The 20827-nt window shown below is 48.6% G+C and overlaps 1 protein-coding gene across 1 annotated transcript in view; it reads right to left on the minus strand.

Annotated features, from left to right (window-relative positions):
* Nucleotides 1–1223: 1223 nt before the first annotated feature.
* CBX5 (chromobox 5) overlaps nt 1224–20827 on the minus strand; it is a 59166-nt gene continuing 39562 nt past the window's right edge. Inside the window, 2 exon segments of the mRNA XM_074935352.1 lie at nt 1224–10143; nt 19321–19418. Coding sequence (XP_074791453.1) covers nt 9993–10143; nt 19321–19418 — 249 coding nt within the window. The 3' untranslated portion in view covers nt 1224–9992.

Here is a 20827-nt window from a genome sequence, read left to right on the forward strand (position 1 = left end):
GGCCCAAGGGCTACTTCGGGGTGCAAAACTGTATGTAGGGCTGGGTAGGGAAGGCTGTGCCTCCCCAAACAGTATGGCCCCTGTCCCCTATTTGCCCCCTCCCACTTCTGCCCCCTGACTGCCCCCCTCAGAACCCCCCACCCATCCAACACCCCCCTGCTCCTTGTCCCCTGACCACCCCTTCCCGGGACCCCCCCCATCTAATTCCCCCCCCCCCCGTTCCCTTCCCTGTCCCCTGACCACCCCACCACAGAACCTCCACCCCATCCAACCGCCCCCTGTTCCCTGTCCCCTGACTGCCCCCTGGGACCTCCTGGCTCTTATTCAACCCCCCTTACCATGCCGCTCAGAGCAGCATGGCCAGAGCCACACCACCCAGCCGGAGCCAGACACGCTGCTGCACTGCCCTGCATGACCGGGCAGCCCTGCCGCCCAGAGCACTGCCCGCGCAGCGGTGTGGCTACGGGGGAAGGAGGACAGGAGGGGAGGGGCCAGGGGCTAGCCTCCTGGGCCAGGAGCTCAGGGGCCGGGCAGGACAGTCCCGTGGGCTGGATATGGCCCGCGGGCCGTAGTTTGCCCACCTCTGCTCTAGGGTGCTTTGCACCAGCTTAGAATCTGGCCTGATGTGTCTGTTTCGCCCACATGACTGAGTGATGCACCAAGAGCAGGGTGTGCGTGGTGGGGGTGTCTATGCAGGACAATTATATCCACACACACAGAGACAAGAGCAGGGGAGGAAAAATCACACAGGATACTGTACTGAAAAGTAACCATTTATTAGAACCAATACAAGAGTATGAAAGAGTGCGAAGGGACAGGGGGCCTTTGTAACATGTCAGTCTCATGATGGGAAAAAAATCCCTAGTTTAAAAACATCACTATTTAAAAAAAGCATAACATACATTAGCGGAGAGACAGGCTACGCTACTGAACATCACACGGGAGAGGGGAGAGCCGTGAGCCACACGCCGGCTCAGACAGACACTTTGCGCCACACAGTAGCGCCTGGCTAAGGTCTGGAGGACAGAGTCCCACTCTTCCCTAGCAAGTCAGTTCTAACAGGGAGATGGGTTTGAATGCTGCCCACGGCCCCCACACCAACAGTGCTGTGCCACCTACTGCCTAGGCAACACAGCGGTGACACAGCAAGGAAACACACACACCTGGCACGTGGTGGGAGCAGCCATGGGTTTTTCTCAAGTCTCTTCCAATCGCGCTTCATCTTGCAGCCCTTACTCACGCCAAGCAGTGATTGGATGGCTGGCGGGAGCGGAGGTTGGGCCCATAGATTAAAGTAACACTGTCAAAATAATTTAGGACTAAAATGTGTCAGACCTTGAAATGATCCAGCCTGCTGAGCAATGGCTTCTGAACTCTCCAGGGGAAGAGTCTCATTTTGTCAGAGATGTACTTTTTTAAAAAAGGGGGTTCACCCCCTGTTCAGGGGAGGGGGGAACATCAAAAATGTGGGAGCTGAACCCCTAAAAGCTCAGATTGGCTAGGAAGGAAAGATGCCCCCAAATGGAATGGCAGGACCTAGCCCCCTGGAATACTAGAAACTGACAAGTAGAAAGTAGCCCTGTATTTTGCCGATTCACCCTTATAGGAGCATGGACTATACATTTGATCAAAAGGAGGCATGTATGCTACAACAAAACAACTGCGCTAGGAGACAACACCAGGCTGAACTAAGGCTCTGTCTTGCCTCTGCGTGTGGGATCAGAGCACGTTTTAATCATTAGCAAATCATGCCTCACCAATGGACTTTTAATCAGGGGGAGTCCAATTTATAAGAGGAGGAAGACAATCATCATGTTCCAGCTTAGAGAAGGCTCAGCTGTGATCCCAGATAAAATTAGAACATCTGTGACAAAAATTCATGTGTTTAATTAAAATGTAATTAATTTCCCCACTTCACTTGCAAGTTACCAGTCCTTGCAAGTGGCAATGTCCATGGAACAGACAGAGAGGACAGACTGGAACTAGACTCTCTAAAAGTTAATAGTTGTTTAAACGCAGGCCGGATCCAACCTTTAGCACAAAAGACTTGAAATCGTTGGCAATTGGCTTTGAGAACTGACTCGGCCTAAAAAGTGTCCACACAGAAGTGCTCAGTATATAAAAGAAAGATTTTTAAAAAAACACACTAGTTACAAAGTTGGCCAGAGACCACGCCCATATCTCAGAATGATCCCTCCCCAGATCCCTTCTATGTAACAACAACAAAAGAAATTTGACAAAAAATTAGCGTTCTGCTTTGCCATAAAAAAAAAAAACAACAACAACACCAGGAACAGCAACTTGACAGAGGGAGGAGATTGGCCAAGGGGACCGTTTCCCACAAAGGGGAGTGCGGATACGTGTCGGAGGACTGCCCAGTGCAGCAGGGCTGGGGAGCGTTGAGTTGGCACAGGGAGTTCTAGCTGCCTTGACTGCACTGGGTTACAGCCACTTACAAGGGATTAAAATAAAGAGCAAGAGAGGTCAGAAAAGCATTTTACCCACCCACAGCCCTGGATTCTGGGTGTTCCTCCTTGGGAGAGTTGGAGATAAGAGTCCCCCTCAAAATGGCATTTTTAAACAGGTGCAACAGCTGCGGCCTGTCCCCCAGCTTTACTGAAAACCAGCCCCACACGACCAGTGTTTGAATGTGGGTCTTGTTCAGTGACAACTGCACGTCAGGAGACCAGGAGCCTCAACTTGGGTCTTGGCAGATATGGAAGAGTGACTTCCATCTACAGTGCAGCTTCCTTATTGTGATGTGGGCATCCTGCACCCCCAGCCATTCCTTTGGGCGGGTTCTCACTCAGAGGCTCGCTCCTTTGCCTTTGGTCAGGTTTGTCTGAGCAGTGTGAGTGGAGAGAGGGGGCAGATTTAGGATCCAAGATTAAATGCTTTTCAGTTCCCCTTCCGCGTGCCACATGCCAGCCCCGTCCCAGTCGCAGCCGACCCCGCTTTGTGTTTGAAAATTACCCTGGTCCCCCCACCACTACAAACCGAGCGTTGAAGTGGCAGCTGGCTGGGGAATCGCTTTGACCTCCCTAGCTAGCATCAGACTTCAACTTGAAAACTATGGTGCAACAAGAGGATCCCAATCCTGGTGTCCATCCTCCCCCAGACGTAGCACACACAGGGGGGAATCAGACCGCATGTGACAACGGGAGGCATGCAGTACGTACTGCATTCTCGGGGCTTCCCTCAGTCTGGCTTTAGCCTTTCTCAATTTATTTTGCAGAACCAGTGTGAACACTTGTGTGGACAATTATCTCAGGTTGGCTTAAGCCAATTCTTAACAAGCTAAATAAGTGCAGCATCCACACAGCCTTTCACACTCGTTTAATTAGGTTAGTTTCAAACCGCGCCATTACGGGCAGCTTGTTCACAGACACTAAGCTGTTTTCTTGAGCAAGGGACAATTTGAGAGGGCTGTTTGCGATAAATGGGGCCAAGGAAAAGGGTTGAGTTTTGGTTCCCAATAGATGCCACAAGGAAAATGTCTCCAATTTCAGATGGTACATGCCATTCCAGGAACTTAGTCTGGCACTTAACCTCCTGCCCCAAACACCCTGTGAGAAGAGGATTAGGACCAGGGTACTGCTCACAGCTAGACATGCAGGCTGGGACACAAAATAAGCAATGCCCGGAGAGCTTTTCAGTCTAGCATTAAGTATTTGGTTTTGGCCACAAACACCGAAAACCTCCCCCGACCTACTCAGAGTTTGCTAAGGGGTTTCTGACATCACTTCTTTACCCACCCCCTTCCTCCCATGCCAGCTGCTGCATCTACTTTTCGAGCAACACTGACACCAGAAATTAGCAAAACAAAATCTAGCCAGAAGGGAAGGTGGCTGGCCAGCTGCAGAGAAGCTTCCTCTCTGCAATAGGAAAAGCAGCAGGACTGAGCATTCAAGAGCAGTTAAAAGGGAGCAACTGGGGAGGGATCTGGGGCAGACTCAATAGGCAGAGATCTGTCTGGCGCACGAGCTTGCAGGGAGGTCCAGGACAGCCCTATTGACAGGAGATGACACCACATACTACGCTGCCTGAGGCTGCAACCAACACAATCTATTACTCTGTCTAGAAGCCACTTTGAATGCTGAAGCAACTTAAGAACCATTTTGCATCTCCCAAAGGGGCATAATTCAGGCTGGAAGGGAGAAGACTAACAGCTACCCTCAAGACTGACTGCTGAAACAGCACCTGACATACCAAGCCTGCTGAGCCATGTGGCTCTAATCTGATTCATATCAGGCTTTTTATCCAGAGCCATTTTACTGCTTCTATTAGAACACGCAGCACAGCTAAAATGAGAGTCCAATAGGATCATGGGGAGTGTATTTGCAACCAGCTCTGGTCACAACCAGTGTTCCCTCTAATTTTTTCCACACATGTGCGGAATTAATTTTGTTATGTGCACCAACATGTAAGTGATGTTGTACCATATTGGTGCACATAACAAAATTCATGTGGTGGGGGTGGGGCTGAGGGGTTCAGAGTGTGGGAGGGGGCTCAGGGCTGGGGCAGAGAGTTTAGAGTGTGCGGTCTCCGGCTAGGGGTGTGGGCTCTGGGGTGGGGCCAGAGATGAGGGGTTTGGGTGTAGGAGGGGGCTGGGGCAGGGGGGTGAGGGCTCCGGCTGGGGGTGCAGGCTTTGGGGTGGGCCAGAGATGAGGGGTTTGCAGATGACACTAAACTGGGAGGAGAGGTAGATACGCTGGCCGGTAAGGATAGGATACAGAGGGACCCCAGACAAATTAGAGGATTGTGCCAAAAGAAATCTGATGGAGGTTCAACAAGGGGCTCTTAGGATGGAAGTATCCCATGCACCGCTACAGACTAGGGACTGAGTGGCTAGGCAGCAGTTCTGCAGAAAAGGACCTAGGGGTGACAGTGGACGAGAAGCTGGATATGAGTCAGTGTGCCCTTGTTGCCAAGAAGGCTAACGGCATTTTGGGCTGTATAAGTAAGAGCATTGCCAGCAGATCGAGGGAAGTGATCATTCCCCTCTCTCTGGCATTGGTGAAGCCTCATCTGGAGTACTGTGTCCAGTTTTGGGCCTCACACTACAAGAAGGATGTGGAAAAATGGGAAAGAGTCCAGCGAAGGGCAACAAAAATGATTAGGGGGCTGGAGCACATGACTTATGTGGAGAGGCTGAGGGAATTGGGGTTATTTAGTCTGCAAAAGAGAAGAATGAGGCGGGATTTGATAGCTGCTTTCAACGAACTGAAAGGGTGTTCCAAAGAGGATGCATCTAGACTGTTCTCAGTGGTACCAGATGACAGAACGAGGAGTAATGGTCTCAAGTTGCAGTGGGGGAGGTTTAAGCTGGGTACTAGGAAAAACTTTTTCACTAGGAGGGTGGTGAAGCACTGGAATGGATTACCTAGGGAGGTGGTGGAATCTCCTTCCTTAAAGGTTTTTAAGGCCCAGCTTGACAAAGCCCTGGCTGGGATGATTTAGTTGGGGATTGGTCCTGCTTTGAGCAAGGGGTTGGACTAGATGACCTCCTGAGGTCCCTTCTAAGCCTAATATTCTATGATTCTATTAACTCCCCCCAGCTCTCTCTCCCCACAGCAGCACCTGGGCTGCCGGGGAGAGGCGCCTTTCCCCACCGCAGCAGCTCCGGGGCTGGGGCCACGGTATAGGCACCTCTTCCCTGTCCACAGCAGGTCCTTCCACAGTCCGGGCCGCCAGCGATGGTCCACCGATTCGGGCTTCCCATCCCTCACCAGCGGCCCGGAGGAGCAGCAGTGGCTGTGGGCTCCTTTCTGCCTCCCGCCCCGTCACTGCCTGCTGGTGACGGAGGGCGGGGATGGAGAGAGAAGTCCTGGGATGGCAGGCGAGGCCCCTACTTAGCATGGGTCGGGCGCCATTATAAACTTGGTACTGTCTGGGCTGGGCTGGGTCGGGGCTAGGAGAGAGGCATCTCTCCCCACCACAGCCCCGAGCGTCTGTGCGGTGCTTAATAGGCTGCTGAGCAGCCACGCAGCTTAGAGGGAACTTAGGTCACAACACAATCAATGGTGGATTTCGCTTAGATTTGCTTCCAGAGAGCAAAGAGTTAAAGAGAGACAGTCTGTGCGGGAAGAAGGGGCCGGTCTCCTGTTAACAGTGCCTGTCCTCTGCGTGCTGCTCCATGTTCTATAGCATTTCACACTAGCTCAGAGATCGCCAGCAGGCTTATCCACTCCCGAACACTTATCCACTCCCATCTGCAGCAGACACAGAAAGAGCATTAATCCATCTTTATTTGCAACTCCTGCAGTGGTTCTCAACCTTTCCAGACTACTGTACCCCTTTCAAGGATCTGCTTTCAGCCCAGGGAGGCGGGACTCATGCTTTGGCTTCAGCATGTATCTGTTCGCAGCTCTCCTGCTTGCCACCCCCGTAATGATGGCCCTGCACTTGCAATCCCCCATAACCCATCCTGTCAGACCCAGGTTGAGAAACAGTGATACAGTATATAGGGCAGTATAAACAAATGATTGTCTGTATGAAATTTTAGTTTGTACTGACTTTGTACTGACGTGTACCCCTAATTGAGAAGCACTGCTGTATAGCAGCTGCCTTGCTCCCTCTGAGTTTGGTGCAAAGGGCTGTAGGAGGTTGGGGGCTGCAGGGAGAGAAAGAGGAAAACAGAGTTGGCAAAGATCAAGACTCCAGCAAATCACGGGAAGACTAGCTGACTCCCTTCAGAGAAAAGAAATCCATGCAGAGGCAGGGATAAAGCAACAGCAGCAAGTCTGCCTGCTGGAACGGCTGGAGAGGAAGGGGAAGAACAAGGAGCATGTGATGCTGGGAGAATGGGGGCCAGAGAAGAAGTGGAAGCCACAGGTTGACATGCCAGCAGCTTTTTCTATACCTGAGCTAATACCTGAAAGCAGCGCACCAAGTGGTACAGACTACAGCCAGGCTATGCTCTTGCATCCCGCCCTGTAAAAGCTTCTTTCGATATCCCCACCTCCCCCCACATTACAGGTGGGGAAGCCCCTAAACTAATGCAGTTGGAAGGTAGCCAGCTGTTGCCATTACCTATTGTACCAACTACATCCTACAGCAATTCACATACTAGCATCAATGTTTGCTAACAAGCTACACAGCAAGGAGCCCATGCTACCCAGCTCAGATCCAAATACAGATGCGTCAGGCTTAGCCCTAAACCTACGCAAATCCTAACCAAGTGAGAATGACGGGAATCCCCAAGCTCCTCCCAAAGCATCATCACCACATGCCCTGGCTCTGGGAGTGCTCTCTGACTAGCCCAAGGTCACTCAAAGCAAATTAAAAAAAATGTCATAACCCCATAAAAACACACTCAATCTCTGTGGATTGTGCTACTGCCAGAGGTACCTGTGCAAGCCCCACAGTTATTGGAACAAGAGGCTGTAAGACCACAGGCGCTTAATGATGAGCAAAGTCAGTTACAGAGATGCCAGGAACGCTGCTAAGCAGAAGCCTTGGAAGGGTGCCAGGGCCAGGAGCACCTCCCAGCACATATGAAAAAGTGTGCAGCATTAGGAACTTCAGCATTTCTACTCTGTGTGCTGGCAGCTGCAGCTTGGCTGGCCTGTTTGGCAGTGTGGCTCAGAAGGCAGATTTTTTAATTTCAAATCACTCTCAACATCAGCCAGGACAATGCAACTAGAAATACTGACCGTGCCAATGGGAACTTTCAAAAGTAAATGATGTATTGAGTATGCTGCTCTAAGCAATGGCCATGCTAACCCTTTGCCTGCACGCACCTCCAAAAGGCACAGAAGACGATGGCAGGTGCGTCAGTGAAGTGGAAATACTGCTTAGTGATATGTGCTCAACTAGAAGTTGTGTTAGAGACAGAGTGAAATCCTGGCCCCACGGAAGTCAATGAGAGCTCTGGCATTGATTTCCAGGGCGCCTGGATTTCCCCCACAGCATCTGAACCGCTTGCAAGCAGAGTTCATCCAACAGTGTGAACATTATACTGAAAGGGCTTGTGCCCAGAAGAGAGACAGACAGACACAAAGGCTGAGAACAAACTGCGTCATGTGCTCTAGAAAAGCAGAACAAGCAAAATTCTGTGTGCCCACAACAAAGACTAACCAGAGTTCAAGGGCCAGGAAGGGAGTCAGCACTGATAAAACTCCCTCTGTACCCAGTCTACAGATATGCCCCAACGCCATTCAAGATTTCCAAGCTCACTATAAAGGGAGAGAATCAGGGTAGCAAAGGGGTGGGAATGACGGAAGATAAACAAGAACAGGACCAGGCCTTTGGACTGAGGAAAGTCAGGATGCAACAAGGATATTTTCATTCGAGAGAATAAACCCACAACCCCTTTCCAATTCATCCACTTGCAGGTCCCCACTTTATGCAATAAGCCTTTCCAAGCCACAGTGAAGGCCACAAAACCAACTAGCTCTCATTCTTGCAGAAGTTTTGCACAGGGAATGAGCCAACCAGAAACCAGTGTCGACACCGCAATACCATAATTTTATTACTTCTAGTCATCAAGGAGGACTCCGTTTGCAACATTAGGAGCGGGGAGCTTAAGACATCCACCAGTTCCTGCGGGCAAGGAGACCGCCACAGGCAAGAGCCCAAGTCCAGCTAAACTACACAGGACGTAGGATCAGCATGAAGAGTGAACATGATGCTGGAAAGCAAAAGAGGGCTGTGCGGAGATGCTAAGGAGCAGACCTTGCAACCAGCCCTGGGTCAGTTCTCCACTCTGGCCTCACCATACTCAGGGAGGGAAAGAAAAAGGAACCCCCGAGAGCAGTGCCTAATGCTGTAGTGGCTCAGTTCTGCACCACCTTGCTGTACTGCCAGCTCTCTTGGGCAGCAGAGCGACTGTCCCAGATACCCATGCCTTGCAAAACGAGCATTCATCCCCCTGGGAAACAGCAATGCCCTCTCTGCTCCACTGGCAGGTCCTACAGCCTGGGGCATATTTTCCAGGGAGAAGTGCTGTGCACACCAGACCAGATCAGCTGTCCACGTTTCCAAGGCAGAGCTCATGGGGGAGGGAAGGAGAGGTCCTCAAGGGGGAAGCCACTTTGGTAACACAATGCTTGTGGCCTTTGAAGCAACAGCCAATGACAGAAATGGATCAGGTGCCTTGGCACAAAGCCAGGCCACCTGATACGCTCACACTATGGAAATACACAGCCCAAATGAGAAACGAATATATACATACATACTGTATAAGATCATACAAAAGCAGTGGCAGGCCTCCACCTGCGCCTGACAGGGGATACACAAATCGTATTTAAAGTTAAGAAGGCTCTGCTTTTCCTATCTCCCACGCATTAGACTCCTCCTGGAGGAAGGGGGCTCGCTCTGCATCTGGGAACCAATACTAATGCAGGCTGGGCTTGCAAAGAGAACACAACTAGCCTGGAAACTATCCTAGGCACGAGACAGGCTGGAAGGCATCACAACCCAGGACAACTGGTGTCCCCCAGCATGGAGTCCAGATGCATAGTCCCAACAAGACTTTGCCAGTTATGTAACAACACACAAGCCAGCATACAAAGGCCACACTGACCATCTCAGGATGTTGCCCTGTGTAGCATTAGCAGGAGGGACAGGAGGGATTTCCCAAATGCAGACAGCTCCTATTGCTTTTCCAGCCAACAGCCATTTGTGCACCTGGACAGGATAACTCCACTTAGTTCTGTTTAGGAAGAGCATCGCTGCCATTCTCGGCATTTAAAGCGGCAAAAAGGGATGGAACCAAAGGGAACCAACAACTCTGTAAACCCCTGGAGGCTCTAAGAGGATGTGAGAAGTCAAAACCGTTTTCTGGAGGGTGGGGGGAAGAGAGAGGAGACACAGCACATAAATCTCGTGGGTTTCACTAGAGATGAAGCCGAACATGAAGCAAACCATTTATGTTATGACTGAACCAATAACAGGTTTCTCCTGGGAGCACAGTAATAAGCACATTTCAATGGATGTGGTCGGGTCAGGTGGATGTGTATGTACAGCTAAGGATGGCCCAGGGTGGCACTTTAGCTTTTCGCTGCTTCTCTCTCTTTGTTTTCCGTGTCCTCTGGATACGCGTGCCAGGTCAGTCTCTCCTCATAAAACGCTATCACAATCTGCGGGCATTTCACGTTGGCTTCCTTTGCTAGGACCAGGTCTGCTTCATCTGTGTCTTTCCTGAAGATTCAAAGAGAGAGTATTACTAGGTTCCTTGTTAGCTCTGGGCTCCCACTGGCCAGCTTTCAACATTACCTTAGAACCTCAGAGTTACAAACACCTTGGGAATGGAGGTTGTTCATAACTCTGAAATGTTCATAATTCTCAACAAAACATTATAATTGTTCTTTCAAAAGTTGACAAGTGAACATTGACTTAATACAGCTTTGAAATTTTACTATGCAGAAGAAAAATGCTTGATTTAACCATGTTGATTTAAATGAAACAAGCACAGAAACAGTTTCCTTATCTTGTCAAATATTTTTTTAAAACTTTCCTTTTATATTTTTAGTATAACACAGTACTGTACGGTGTTTGCTTTTATTTTCTGTCTCTACTGCTGCCTGATTGTGTGCTTCCGGTTCCAAAGGAGGTGTGCGGTTGACTAGTCAGTTTGTAACTCTGGTGTTCGTAACTCTGAGGTTCTACTGTAATAGGACTATAAAACTCTGCTGTGAGCAACAGCGTGAACATGCGCGCGGACACACACACACACACACACAGATACCTCCCTCCTTCACAGGATGTGTGTCTGTCTCTTTATGTATATACATAGCTCTTCTCACCACAATCCCTGAGCACTTTCCAGACATTAATGGGTGTGATCTCCACAGCTCCCTTGTGAGGAAGGGAAGCATCGTACCCATTTCACAGATGGGAACCTGCGGGGCAGAGAGACTAAGTGACTTGCCCAAGGACACAAAGGGAGTCTGGGAGTAACTGAACCCAGGTCTCCTAAATTCCTGTCCACTAGATTATCCTTCTCACTCAGTGTGCAGATTAGTTTTGGACAGTGCCTTGAAAGCACATAGCACTGTGAATGCGGCTAACAACTTTAGTCAGATGTCAAGGCTAGACTATTAAGCAGCTTCAGTTTCTATGGAATGCTTTCCATTCCCAAAAATCACTTTAGCATGTGACTAAACACTGACCACCCCAACTACCATTGGTGTTAGCGAGTTAGAGCATTCCTTAGGAACTCTCCACAGACCTGCACTAGCTTGGGGACCAATACAGTGCCCTTTCAATTTCTTGTTTTGTGCAGCACAAGCAATCGTCTCTGGGGTGGAACAGCCAACACAACGATACCCATATACGTAAGGCAAGAAATTTCCTGTTAAACTGTACGTTCACCATAAACGTAAAAGAAGTTACTCACTTTGTCCAGTAACAATGACTCTTTGAGATGTGTGTCCCTATGGGTGCTCCACTGTAGGTGTGCTTGTGTCCCTGCACTGCTGATCAGAGAACTTTGGTAGCAGTGTCTGCTGGGCCCACGCGTTCTGTTTCTCCTCATGCTGAGCCATGAGGCTAGTCAGCGTGCACGGGCTAAGCCCCCTCAGTTCCTTCTCTACCGCGGTCATTGACAAGAACTCTGAAGTAGAGGGGAGGAGGGTGGGTCATTACTGCACAGGTGAGTAACTTCTTCTTCAAGTAGTGTCCTTATGGGCGTTCCACTGTAGGTGACTCCCGAGCAGTACCCGTTCTGGAGGGCTGGAACTTCAGAGTTGGGTCAGTTACAGATGACAGTATTATGGAGCTGAAGATGGCATTGGAGGCAGAGTCCCCAGTGATCGCATAATGTTCTGCGAAAGTGTGGACTGATGCCCATGTGACATTATCTGATTAGAGTATAATAATGCAAATCATTGTTGCTACCACTGTTATATAATTGCAACAAATCTTATACAAAGTGTAATGCATGGCCAGAAAGGGTTAAGCAGCTCGCAGGCTAAATGACCCAGAGCCAACCTTTAGAGACATGTAGAAAAGTATGCGAATGGTAATTAGGGCCATTCCATGGTGGTTAGGCTAGAAATTTGAAATGCAAACCTATACAGTTAGAAATCAGAGGTGATACTAATTGTATGTGTGTACTCATATCGTTAGATGTTAGTTATGTAAACAGACAGTTCAAAGGGAAATATTAACATTTAAATGAACCGTAATCACTGTATTCATCTCTCTTTGAAATGTATAGCAAATCACCTGAGAATGGTGGAAAACGGGCAACTGCCTCATGATAATCTGTGTAGCTAATTACCGGTGATGCTTAGGAAATAGGTCAACGTCAAAAGCTCCATAATTGCCTATTGTTTGCCTAAGGACTCCGAGTTGCCGAAGAAGACCTGGAACTGTATAAAAACCCTTTGGAGCCTGATCCTTTTTATCTCAGATGTGCTTAATGCTTCATGAAGGGGAAGTTTAAGCCATAAGACTGAGATCTCCAGTCCTAATCTGGATCACCCTGAATATGAACATTGGACTATAACCTATGGACTAATTCTGAAAGAACTCTTTGCAACTACAAAACTCACTATCTATACTATGAATCTGATCTCACAACTGTACTCATGTCTGTATGTAGATTGATCTTTTAACCAATACTCACTCTTTTCTTTAATAAATTTTAGTTTAGTTAATAAGAACTGGCTGTAAGCGCATAATTCGGTAAGATCTGAAATATTCATTAACCTGGGAGGTAGTGTGTCCTATCATTTGGGATTGGTAGAACTTTTTAATATGATGAATAAGATCCTCATCATATTTCACTTGGGTGTCTCGGTGGAGGCCTGAGGCTGGGTTGCTTTAAGTGAACTGTGTTGTTGGCTTCTGGGTAACCAGTGAGGTATTATAGAAGCTGTTTTGTGCTGGCTTGGTAAATCTAAGTACTGGAATATCCACCAGCTTTGGGGACTGTCTGCCCCATTCTTTGCAGTTCACCCTAACTGAGTAACTTCATCGTGACTCCCCAGGACTCCAGTCACAGCCCATGTCACACTTCTATAGATCTCTGAGATAGGAACATTCTTGAAAAAGGCGATATATGAGGAGATCAACCTTGTGGAGTGTGTAAGAGTAGTATCTGGAGGGGTCATACTGCGAACTTGGTAACATTGTCTGATGCAGTTCGAGACCCACTTGGAGAGTCTTTGGGCTGATACTGGTGAGCCCCTGGATCTGTCCACAATGGAAAGGAAAAGCTTGGGGAACTTTCTGAAAGCTTTCATCCTGCCCAGGTAGAAGGCTAGGGCTCTCCTGCCATTTGGAGTGTGTAATTTAGCCTCCCTGTTGTCTTGGTGAGGCTTGGGATAGAAGGTTGAAAGATGAATCAACCTTAGGTTATCTTCGGAATGAATTCTGGATGCAGCCTGAGCGTAACCTTGTCCTAAAAGGATACCATTGAAGGGGGGGATGTGCCAGCAGAGCCACTATTTCTCCTATTCTCCTGGCCGAGGTAATTGCTATCAAGAAGGCCGTTGTCACTGACAGGTATGTAAGCGAACAGGTGGCCATGGGTTCGAAGGGACGCCTAGTCAGTCCCTAGTCATATTTAAGTCCCATGTGGGAGTAGGAAGTTGAGGTTATGGGAAAAGGTTCACTGTACCCTTGAGGATCCTTTGGTGGTTGGGTGTGACAGCACTGAGCACCCCTCTACTGGATAGTGGAAGGCTGTTAGCGCTGCTACGTGCACTCAGAGAGAGCTCAGAGACAGCCCCAATATTTTTAGGGCCAGAACATAGTCTAAGATGTGTGGAATAGTCACGGATGTTGGGGAGATTTGTTGTGAAGTATACCAAATCCGAAACCTGGACAATTTTTGGAGTTAAGTACCTTGTGTTGAGGACTTTCTACTGTGTAATAATACCTCCTGCACATCGTTCAAACAGGAGCTTTCTAGGTGTTTGAACCAAGGATCCATGCCTTAAGGCAGAGAACCCCCAAGCCAGGATGTAGGTCCTGGGAGAGGAGGTACGGAGTGACAGGGAGAGGGATCGGCAGGCACGTTATGCATTGTGATAGCTAAGGGACCACGGTGTGTCTCAGCCAAGTAGGAGCGATCAGAATGACGTGTGCTCCATTTCTTTTTATTTTCAGCAGAACCTTCAAGAGTAGGGGAAAAGGAGGAAAGGCATAAAGAAGGTCCCCATCCCAGGGGAGGAGGAGGAGAGCATCACCTTGGGAGTGTTGTCTTATCCCTGCTCTGGAGCAGCAGCATGTACATTTCTTGTACAGGTAAGCGGCAAACAAGACTGTGGTCGGTGTTCCCAGCGACCAAATAGACTGTGAAGTACTACTGGGTTTAGCTCTCACTTGTGGTCATGTGGGTGTGACATTACACCCATATTCTTCATAGAAATATTGTTGTGATATGAATATAGCATAACTAAGATATGTTTTATGCAAGATGGGTCATGTGAGGCATCACTGAAAAGGTTATGATCTACTGAATGTGTTTATCCAATTTGCATACATGTATAATTTCTGTATCTGAAGTTAGGAATATTGACTATGTAACAATTACAACTGTGTGTACACGAGGGAGAACACCCACCAGACAGTAAGCAATCAGCCTGAATGAGCCATTTAAGGACAATAGAACTTTGAAGATACTAATCTCCCACCTTTCTGAGGAGCTTCCTGGGATGTTGCTTTGACATTGCAGGGTCATCTGATGAGGTCACCTGATATGGAGTACCACCGTGGACACTGCTGGTATTTTTCCAGTGGAAACAAAAGATTCCCGCCTTATGTAAATTCTATTTATGGCTGGGAAGTAATGCCATCAGGACTCTTCTCCATTGCCTCCCTATCCAAGAAGGAAGATTGCTAAAAACACCTGAAGGGAAAGACTGAGACAGGGGTCCAGTCTGTAAAGAAATAACTGGAACCCTAAGCTACAGAAACTCTGCAACCTGCCTAAAACAACGTTTAGGGTGAAAAATTACATTTTGTAGCCTGTTTCTTGAGTGTGTTAAGCTTAGTTTGCATATTTTGTTTTATTTGCTCAGTAATCTGCTTTGTTCTGTTTTCTATCCCTTATAAACCTTTTGTAGTTAATAAACTTATTTCTTGTTTATTTCAAAACCCAGTTTGTGCAGATCTTTCTATTCAGTACAAGACATTATTATTTTGGGTTTATATCCCAAAGGAGGTGTGCATGTGAGTGCTGGCCATTCTCCTAGCTACGTCCTCCCACATAGAGCGGATTTCAGTCTGTGTCTGCAGCAGGTTATGACCTTACCTATGTGTGTGCTGGAGAAGGCTTGAGAGCCTAGCACAGCAAGAACAGGGTGAGGAAACCCAGGCTGGTGGAAAGGGCAGGCTCAGTGAGACCCCAGCACATCAGGTAGCACCCCAAAAGGGAGGTCCAACCTGTCACAGTGGGAATTTGCAACTAAGACTGTCCACTATTGAGTTTTGTGTGCCCAGGAGGTAGGCTGCTGCCAGTGTGACGTTGCGGGAGTTCCACAGTCTCATTGCCTCCATGCAGAGGGAGGGTGACCAGGCTTCCCCTTGTCAATTTATGTAGTACATGCAGGCTACATTGTCTGTTAGGACTCATCTGCGGTCCTTTGATCAGCAGAAGGAAGTGGGCGCAGGCATTCCTGACTGCTCTTAGTTTGAGGAGGTTGATGTGAAGGGATATCTTTGTGAGTGACCATTTGCCTTGTGTCGTAAGGCTGGTGGAAAGGGCAGGCTCAGTGAGACCCCAGCACATCAGGTGGCAACGTGCACCACCCTATGAGCAATGTGTTGGTGGTGAAAAGCAACACACTGTGGAGATGGACCTGGCCGCAGTGTCAGTTGTGTCAAAGGCAGATGATAGCGCTGTCTTTGCTTCTAGCTGTCCCTCCTGAACGATGACCTTAAATTGGTCACAATGTGACTCGGGCAGCTGTTCAATAAAATCATTCAGTTTTGAATAGTTTACGTAGTTGTATTTCACCATGAGGGCTTGGTAATTGGCGATTCAATTGGAGCGTGGCCAAGAAGTACTCCTTCCTCCCAAAAAGATCCAAACGCTTCCAGTCCGTCATAGGGAGTGGACCTCATCTGGTGTTGACAGCCATGGGAGTTAACAGTATCCACCACAATGGAGTTGAGTGGAGGGTGGGAAAAGAGGAATTCGGTCTCCCTTGCTAGGACATCTTGCTAGGTCCTGGAAGAGGAAAAATTGTATGCCAGAAACAGCGGGGGAGGCATAACGGCATCATCCGGAGAAGAGGAGGAAATGGTCCTCAGGGTCACTTCTTCGTCAATGCCACCCTCCTATTCCTCCACGATTTCTTCCAGTGGTTCTGAGGCCTGGGACATCCCGGCCGAAGGGGTGTAACTCATGGGTTCTCGAGTGGGGCTAGAGGTTCAAAAGGCATGGTGGTGATATGCAGCCCAACGGTCCCAGTATGGCCACTGGGGTGGTGGCATAGACATCAGTGGTGGTGCTCATGGATTGCCATACCAAGGTGGTGGTGGTGGGGCCATCTGAGGGTATCCTTGAGGGCTCTTCTGATATTGGGCACCACAAGGAGCCTGTGAGGAGTATTGAGATGTCATCTCCTCAGCTTCACTGTCCGAGCCCTCACTGGAGGGCGGGGGAGCATGGCACGACAGCGGGGAAGACTCCTGTGCCGAACGAAAACTCTGTGTGGCGGTACCGGCACTAAAGAGGAGACCACCTCAGCATGTCTGTTACAGAGGTCCCTGGAGTGTCGGAATTCGGCAGTGCCGGGGGGGGGGGGAACGGGACAGGGACGGGATCTAGGCAGTACCAGTTGCTCTGGTGCTGGATGAAGCATCAAGTACGGTACCAATGCAGGATCGCGTACCAGTAACGCCTTCTTGGAGGAGTGCTTACTCCTGTGTTTGTTCCTCGGTGCCACTGACTCAGCGCCCATGCCCATCGGGTCCAAAGGCTTATCAACGGTACCTGCCACTGAGGACTTCCATGAGCCATAGGAACAGGACTGAAAAGGTCTTGGTGCCAGCAGTACTGAGGATACTGAGTTTGCCAGAGAATGTTTACAGCTATCTCGGTGCTCACTGCGGGGACTTCTCACTCTCTTTTTTGATGATTTGTGAGAAGCAGCTTTTTTCTTTGACCCACAGTCTTTAAGTGTTAAGGGTTGTCGAGAAGACTCACATCTGCCAGGTGACTTGTGGTGCAGGTCTGGAGAGGGTCGGAGAGCTGACTCCATGCAGATAACCTGCCTGAGCTCTCTATTCTTAGAAGACGGGGGCCTGAGTTGCTGGCAAAGACCATGCTTTTGTTGGGGGTATCCTTCCCCAAGGCAGCGAATACATTGGGAGTGCTTGTCTGCGATAGGGACAGCCACTTTACAAGAGAGGGACTTCTTGAAGCCTGGTGAGCCGGGCACACCCCATTGGGGGAAGGGAGAGACAGTTCATGTGAAGTTCTCTGATCGGCAGCGCAGGGACGCAGGCACACCTACAGTGGAGCAGCCGCCGGGACGCTACTCGAAGAAGAACTGAATAGTGGAGCAACAGCTGCCCCAGCGCTACCATCAAGTAAAACTGCCAGATAAATTCAATTCAATTCATGTACTGGATTATAGGAAACTTCATTTCCTGCTCCCCACGATCACCTTCCACCCCAATCAGTGTAATGCTGTCCACTTTGGTAATGTTAAGAACAACATTAGTTTAGTATCCACCCCTCACCAGGGAGCTCTCTCTCTCTGCCTCTCTCATCTACCAAGATTTTGCCATCTTCATCTTGTGGGATCACTTGCAGTTTCCACCTCTGTTCCATAAACATAGTCCATTTATATAGGATACTTTTATGCACACCTTCTTCCTGGAGTATCACCATTCCTACACCGGGTGTAATCTGTGCTGTGCAACTGAGGTGGCAGGATAAGACCTGTCAATCACCATGTCAGGGGCTGCCTCTACCTTCAGGAACACAACCCAGTGAGAAGGTATCCAAACCTGAAAGCCCACTTAATTATTAACTTCCCCAATTAAATCCATCTGCAGAACACAGCAGTGTAACTCTTCTACTGATCTGACCCAAAACGTAGAAGGGTAACGGTGAATTAGGACAAGACTGAACAGTCAAAGTGCAGATGTTCTCCCCCCAATGCAGAAATGGCAGCAGCAAAACCCCCTGGCTGAGCTCAGAGTGAATGTTTTAGAGGCAAAACTTTTGTTTTCCATTTGTAAAGACAATATCCCAGGACCAGAGAGGCCTCTGCAGATGTTGCCTTCACTCCTTGTTTGCAGCATCTGGCAAAAGCCTGCAAGATGACCAAGTTGCTGCCTTACACATTTCTTCATACAGCACGTGAATTTACAATGTAGAAGTGTGCTCACTCTTAATAAGCTTATTACTCCTCTAATACAACATCTTTAGCCACCTGGTAATGTATGCGTAAGGTGCTTTTTCACCTTTAACTAGCGAGTACAGAACAAAGAGAACTGTTGGATTTCTATATGCACAAGAGCTTACCAGAAGATAGGCTCAATTAACAGCTGTAAGGGCAACACCCAGTGTGTGTCACTTTGTCCTTATAATGTTTAGATTTGGTGCATATTGCGGGCAGAGGACCCGGAGACCTGTGGGAAGTACAAGACTCTGCCTGCTGATGTGAGGGAATTGAGGGAATCTGCTTCTGTCCTGCTGGGTTTCAGGGAAGCCAAAGCAGAGCCAGGGCTCACTCTGTGCTGGACTCTGGGCCAACGAGGGCAGGTGCCACGAGCCAGGGAGCTATTTACGGCAGGGCTGGGAACTGGAGCAGGCAGGCCAAACAAAGCTGCAGCCTTCTCCTGCCTAGCAAAGCTGCAAGATTGCTGTGCCTGAAGCGCCCAGCTCTTTGTCTTTGCAGAGGGTGGGGGAGGGGCCACTAGCTGCCTGCTACATCGGCCCAGCAAGATACCAACCCAGCTGGGAAAAGCAAAGGAACCAAGAAAGCCAAATGGGAATCTCTTTCAAAGGATTTCCTGTGCGCTATCACCGGGGGGGGGGGGGGGGGGGGGGTGTCGTCAGGAGGAGCAGAGTTGGAAACTGCCTAGTTGCTGGTTCCAGCAAGAAGCTTGAACTTGATTGTGTTCTGGGACAGGGGAGCGAGCCTCTGAACCAGTGAACACCAGGTCAGTGGCACAGCAGAGGTAAAACCTAAGATAGGAGGGGCAAGCCTGAATGAGAGAGAATGAAGCCACACAAAAGAAAGTGGAGCTACCTAGCTGCCCTAGTCCTGTTTACTACAGTGGCTCACTTGGGACCATTCCTTCCCTGGGTGTGTTAGACGAGAGCACAGACCAGAAAACCATCCAAGCTACTAATCTGAAAGAGGCGGGGGGGGGGAGGGGAGATGACAACACTCCGGGACTTACCATTTCATTAAGAACATTAAATCTCCACAGGAGTCTGTGGCACCGATGATCTTTTCTGGCTCTAATCCTCTTTCAAAGCCCCTGGCAATATCGTTGCTCTGGCAAGGATAGAATGGGTTGAAAAAAAAATTATAATGATTTATATTATCTTTGGCTGTTTCTTTACATCCTGACAATTTAGAATGAAGCAGGCTTAAAAGGGCACTGGCAACCCTCTGACATGTAGAAATATGGTGAGGTTATAAAAAGATGGCTAGACTCCTTAACTTCTCCAACTCATTGTTTGGAATCTACAATTCATGAGTCAATAATAATGAACACGGAGAGAGGGGAAAACAAGGAAATCCATAAAGCCAAGCCCCTATTTTAGGGCAGTCAGTTTAAATTTACAGCTGGTGAGAGGTCCTGGATTGATAACAGACATCCCCAAAGATCAAAGTCTGCTCTCCCCAGAAGAGGTATAGCTCTGGCTGCAGGGACGCTAGCTTCTCGAGCCTACCACAAACTCCAAAGGAAGAGGGGAGTTTGATTCTGTCCATGAGGTCTCTGGGCTGAGGCCGCCAACAATGGGACAATTTGTACATTTTTACTAACAGTCTGAGATGGGGCTTGTGAGCGCGTGAGGGAGGCGGGGGTGATGCAGCTCCTTGCACATACCATCTGATGGCTGTTAGGTGGCCTGACAGCTTTCAGTCACCACAGGCCATAGTATCTGGGGCGAGGGTTCTCTCTTTCATTGCAGGAGCACGTTATTCTCAGATACGCATGTTTGCTGCTTGCCATGCTGTACAACAGATGCTGCTATGCAGATCAAGAGGCAAACAAAGAGGCAGCCAGTTTGGCTTTGGATGCACTAAAAACATTTGCCAAATGAAGAAACGCTCAGAGGGTAATGAGAGAATACAGACCCAAGCAAAATCTGGCTACTTCACTAGTGACTAGGAGACCCACTGGGAATGCACCAATTTCAGTAAATGAATAAAATACAAAAAAATCTAAGCTACTGCAGAAACAATTTGCACTGCAATTTGGAGACAACAGGCGTTTAGTTTTTATATTAGAAATAGGTCTAAACCAAAGTACAGACCTGAACACTGTACAACTTTAGAAGAGTGTGGGTCTGGAGGAGAACTTCATGGCTGGAACTCATCACTATCTTCAGCTGCAATACTACAGTGTTGGGGCTAAATTTTCAAAAGAGCTCAGCACCCAAACAACTGCCTTTGAGAACAACGGGAGCTGGGCGCATTTGAAAGTCTCTCCACTTCATTTAGGTGCCTACACAGCCGCTGAGCACATTCAAAAATATATGTTTGACCCCAAACAGGGGTACTCAGCGCTTTCTAAAAATCTAACCCTAAACATTCTGTGGTATATTTGGTTAAAACAGGGAAGTCTTATCAATGACAGCTCAGCTACTAGATCTAGCTGAGACAGCTAGACAGCTTAACAAACAAATCATATTTCTGTTTGAAATAGTGGCCCTATTATTGTTACATGCAATAAC

Source organism: Natator depressus, chromosome 20, assembly GCF_965152275.1.
Source record: "Natator depressus isolate rNatDep1 chromosome 20, rNatDep2.hap1, whole genome shotgun sequence".
NCBI lineage: Eukaryota > Metazoa > Chordata > Testudines > Cheloniidae > Natator > Natator depressus.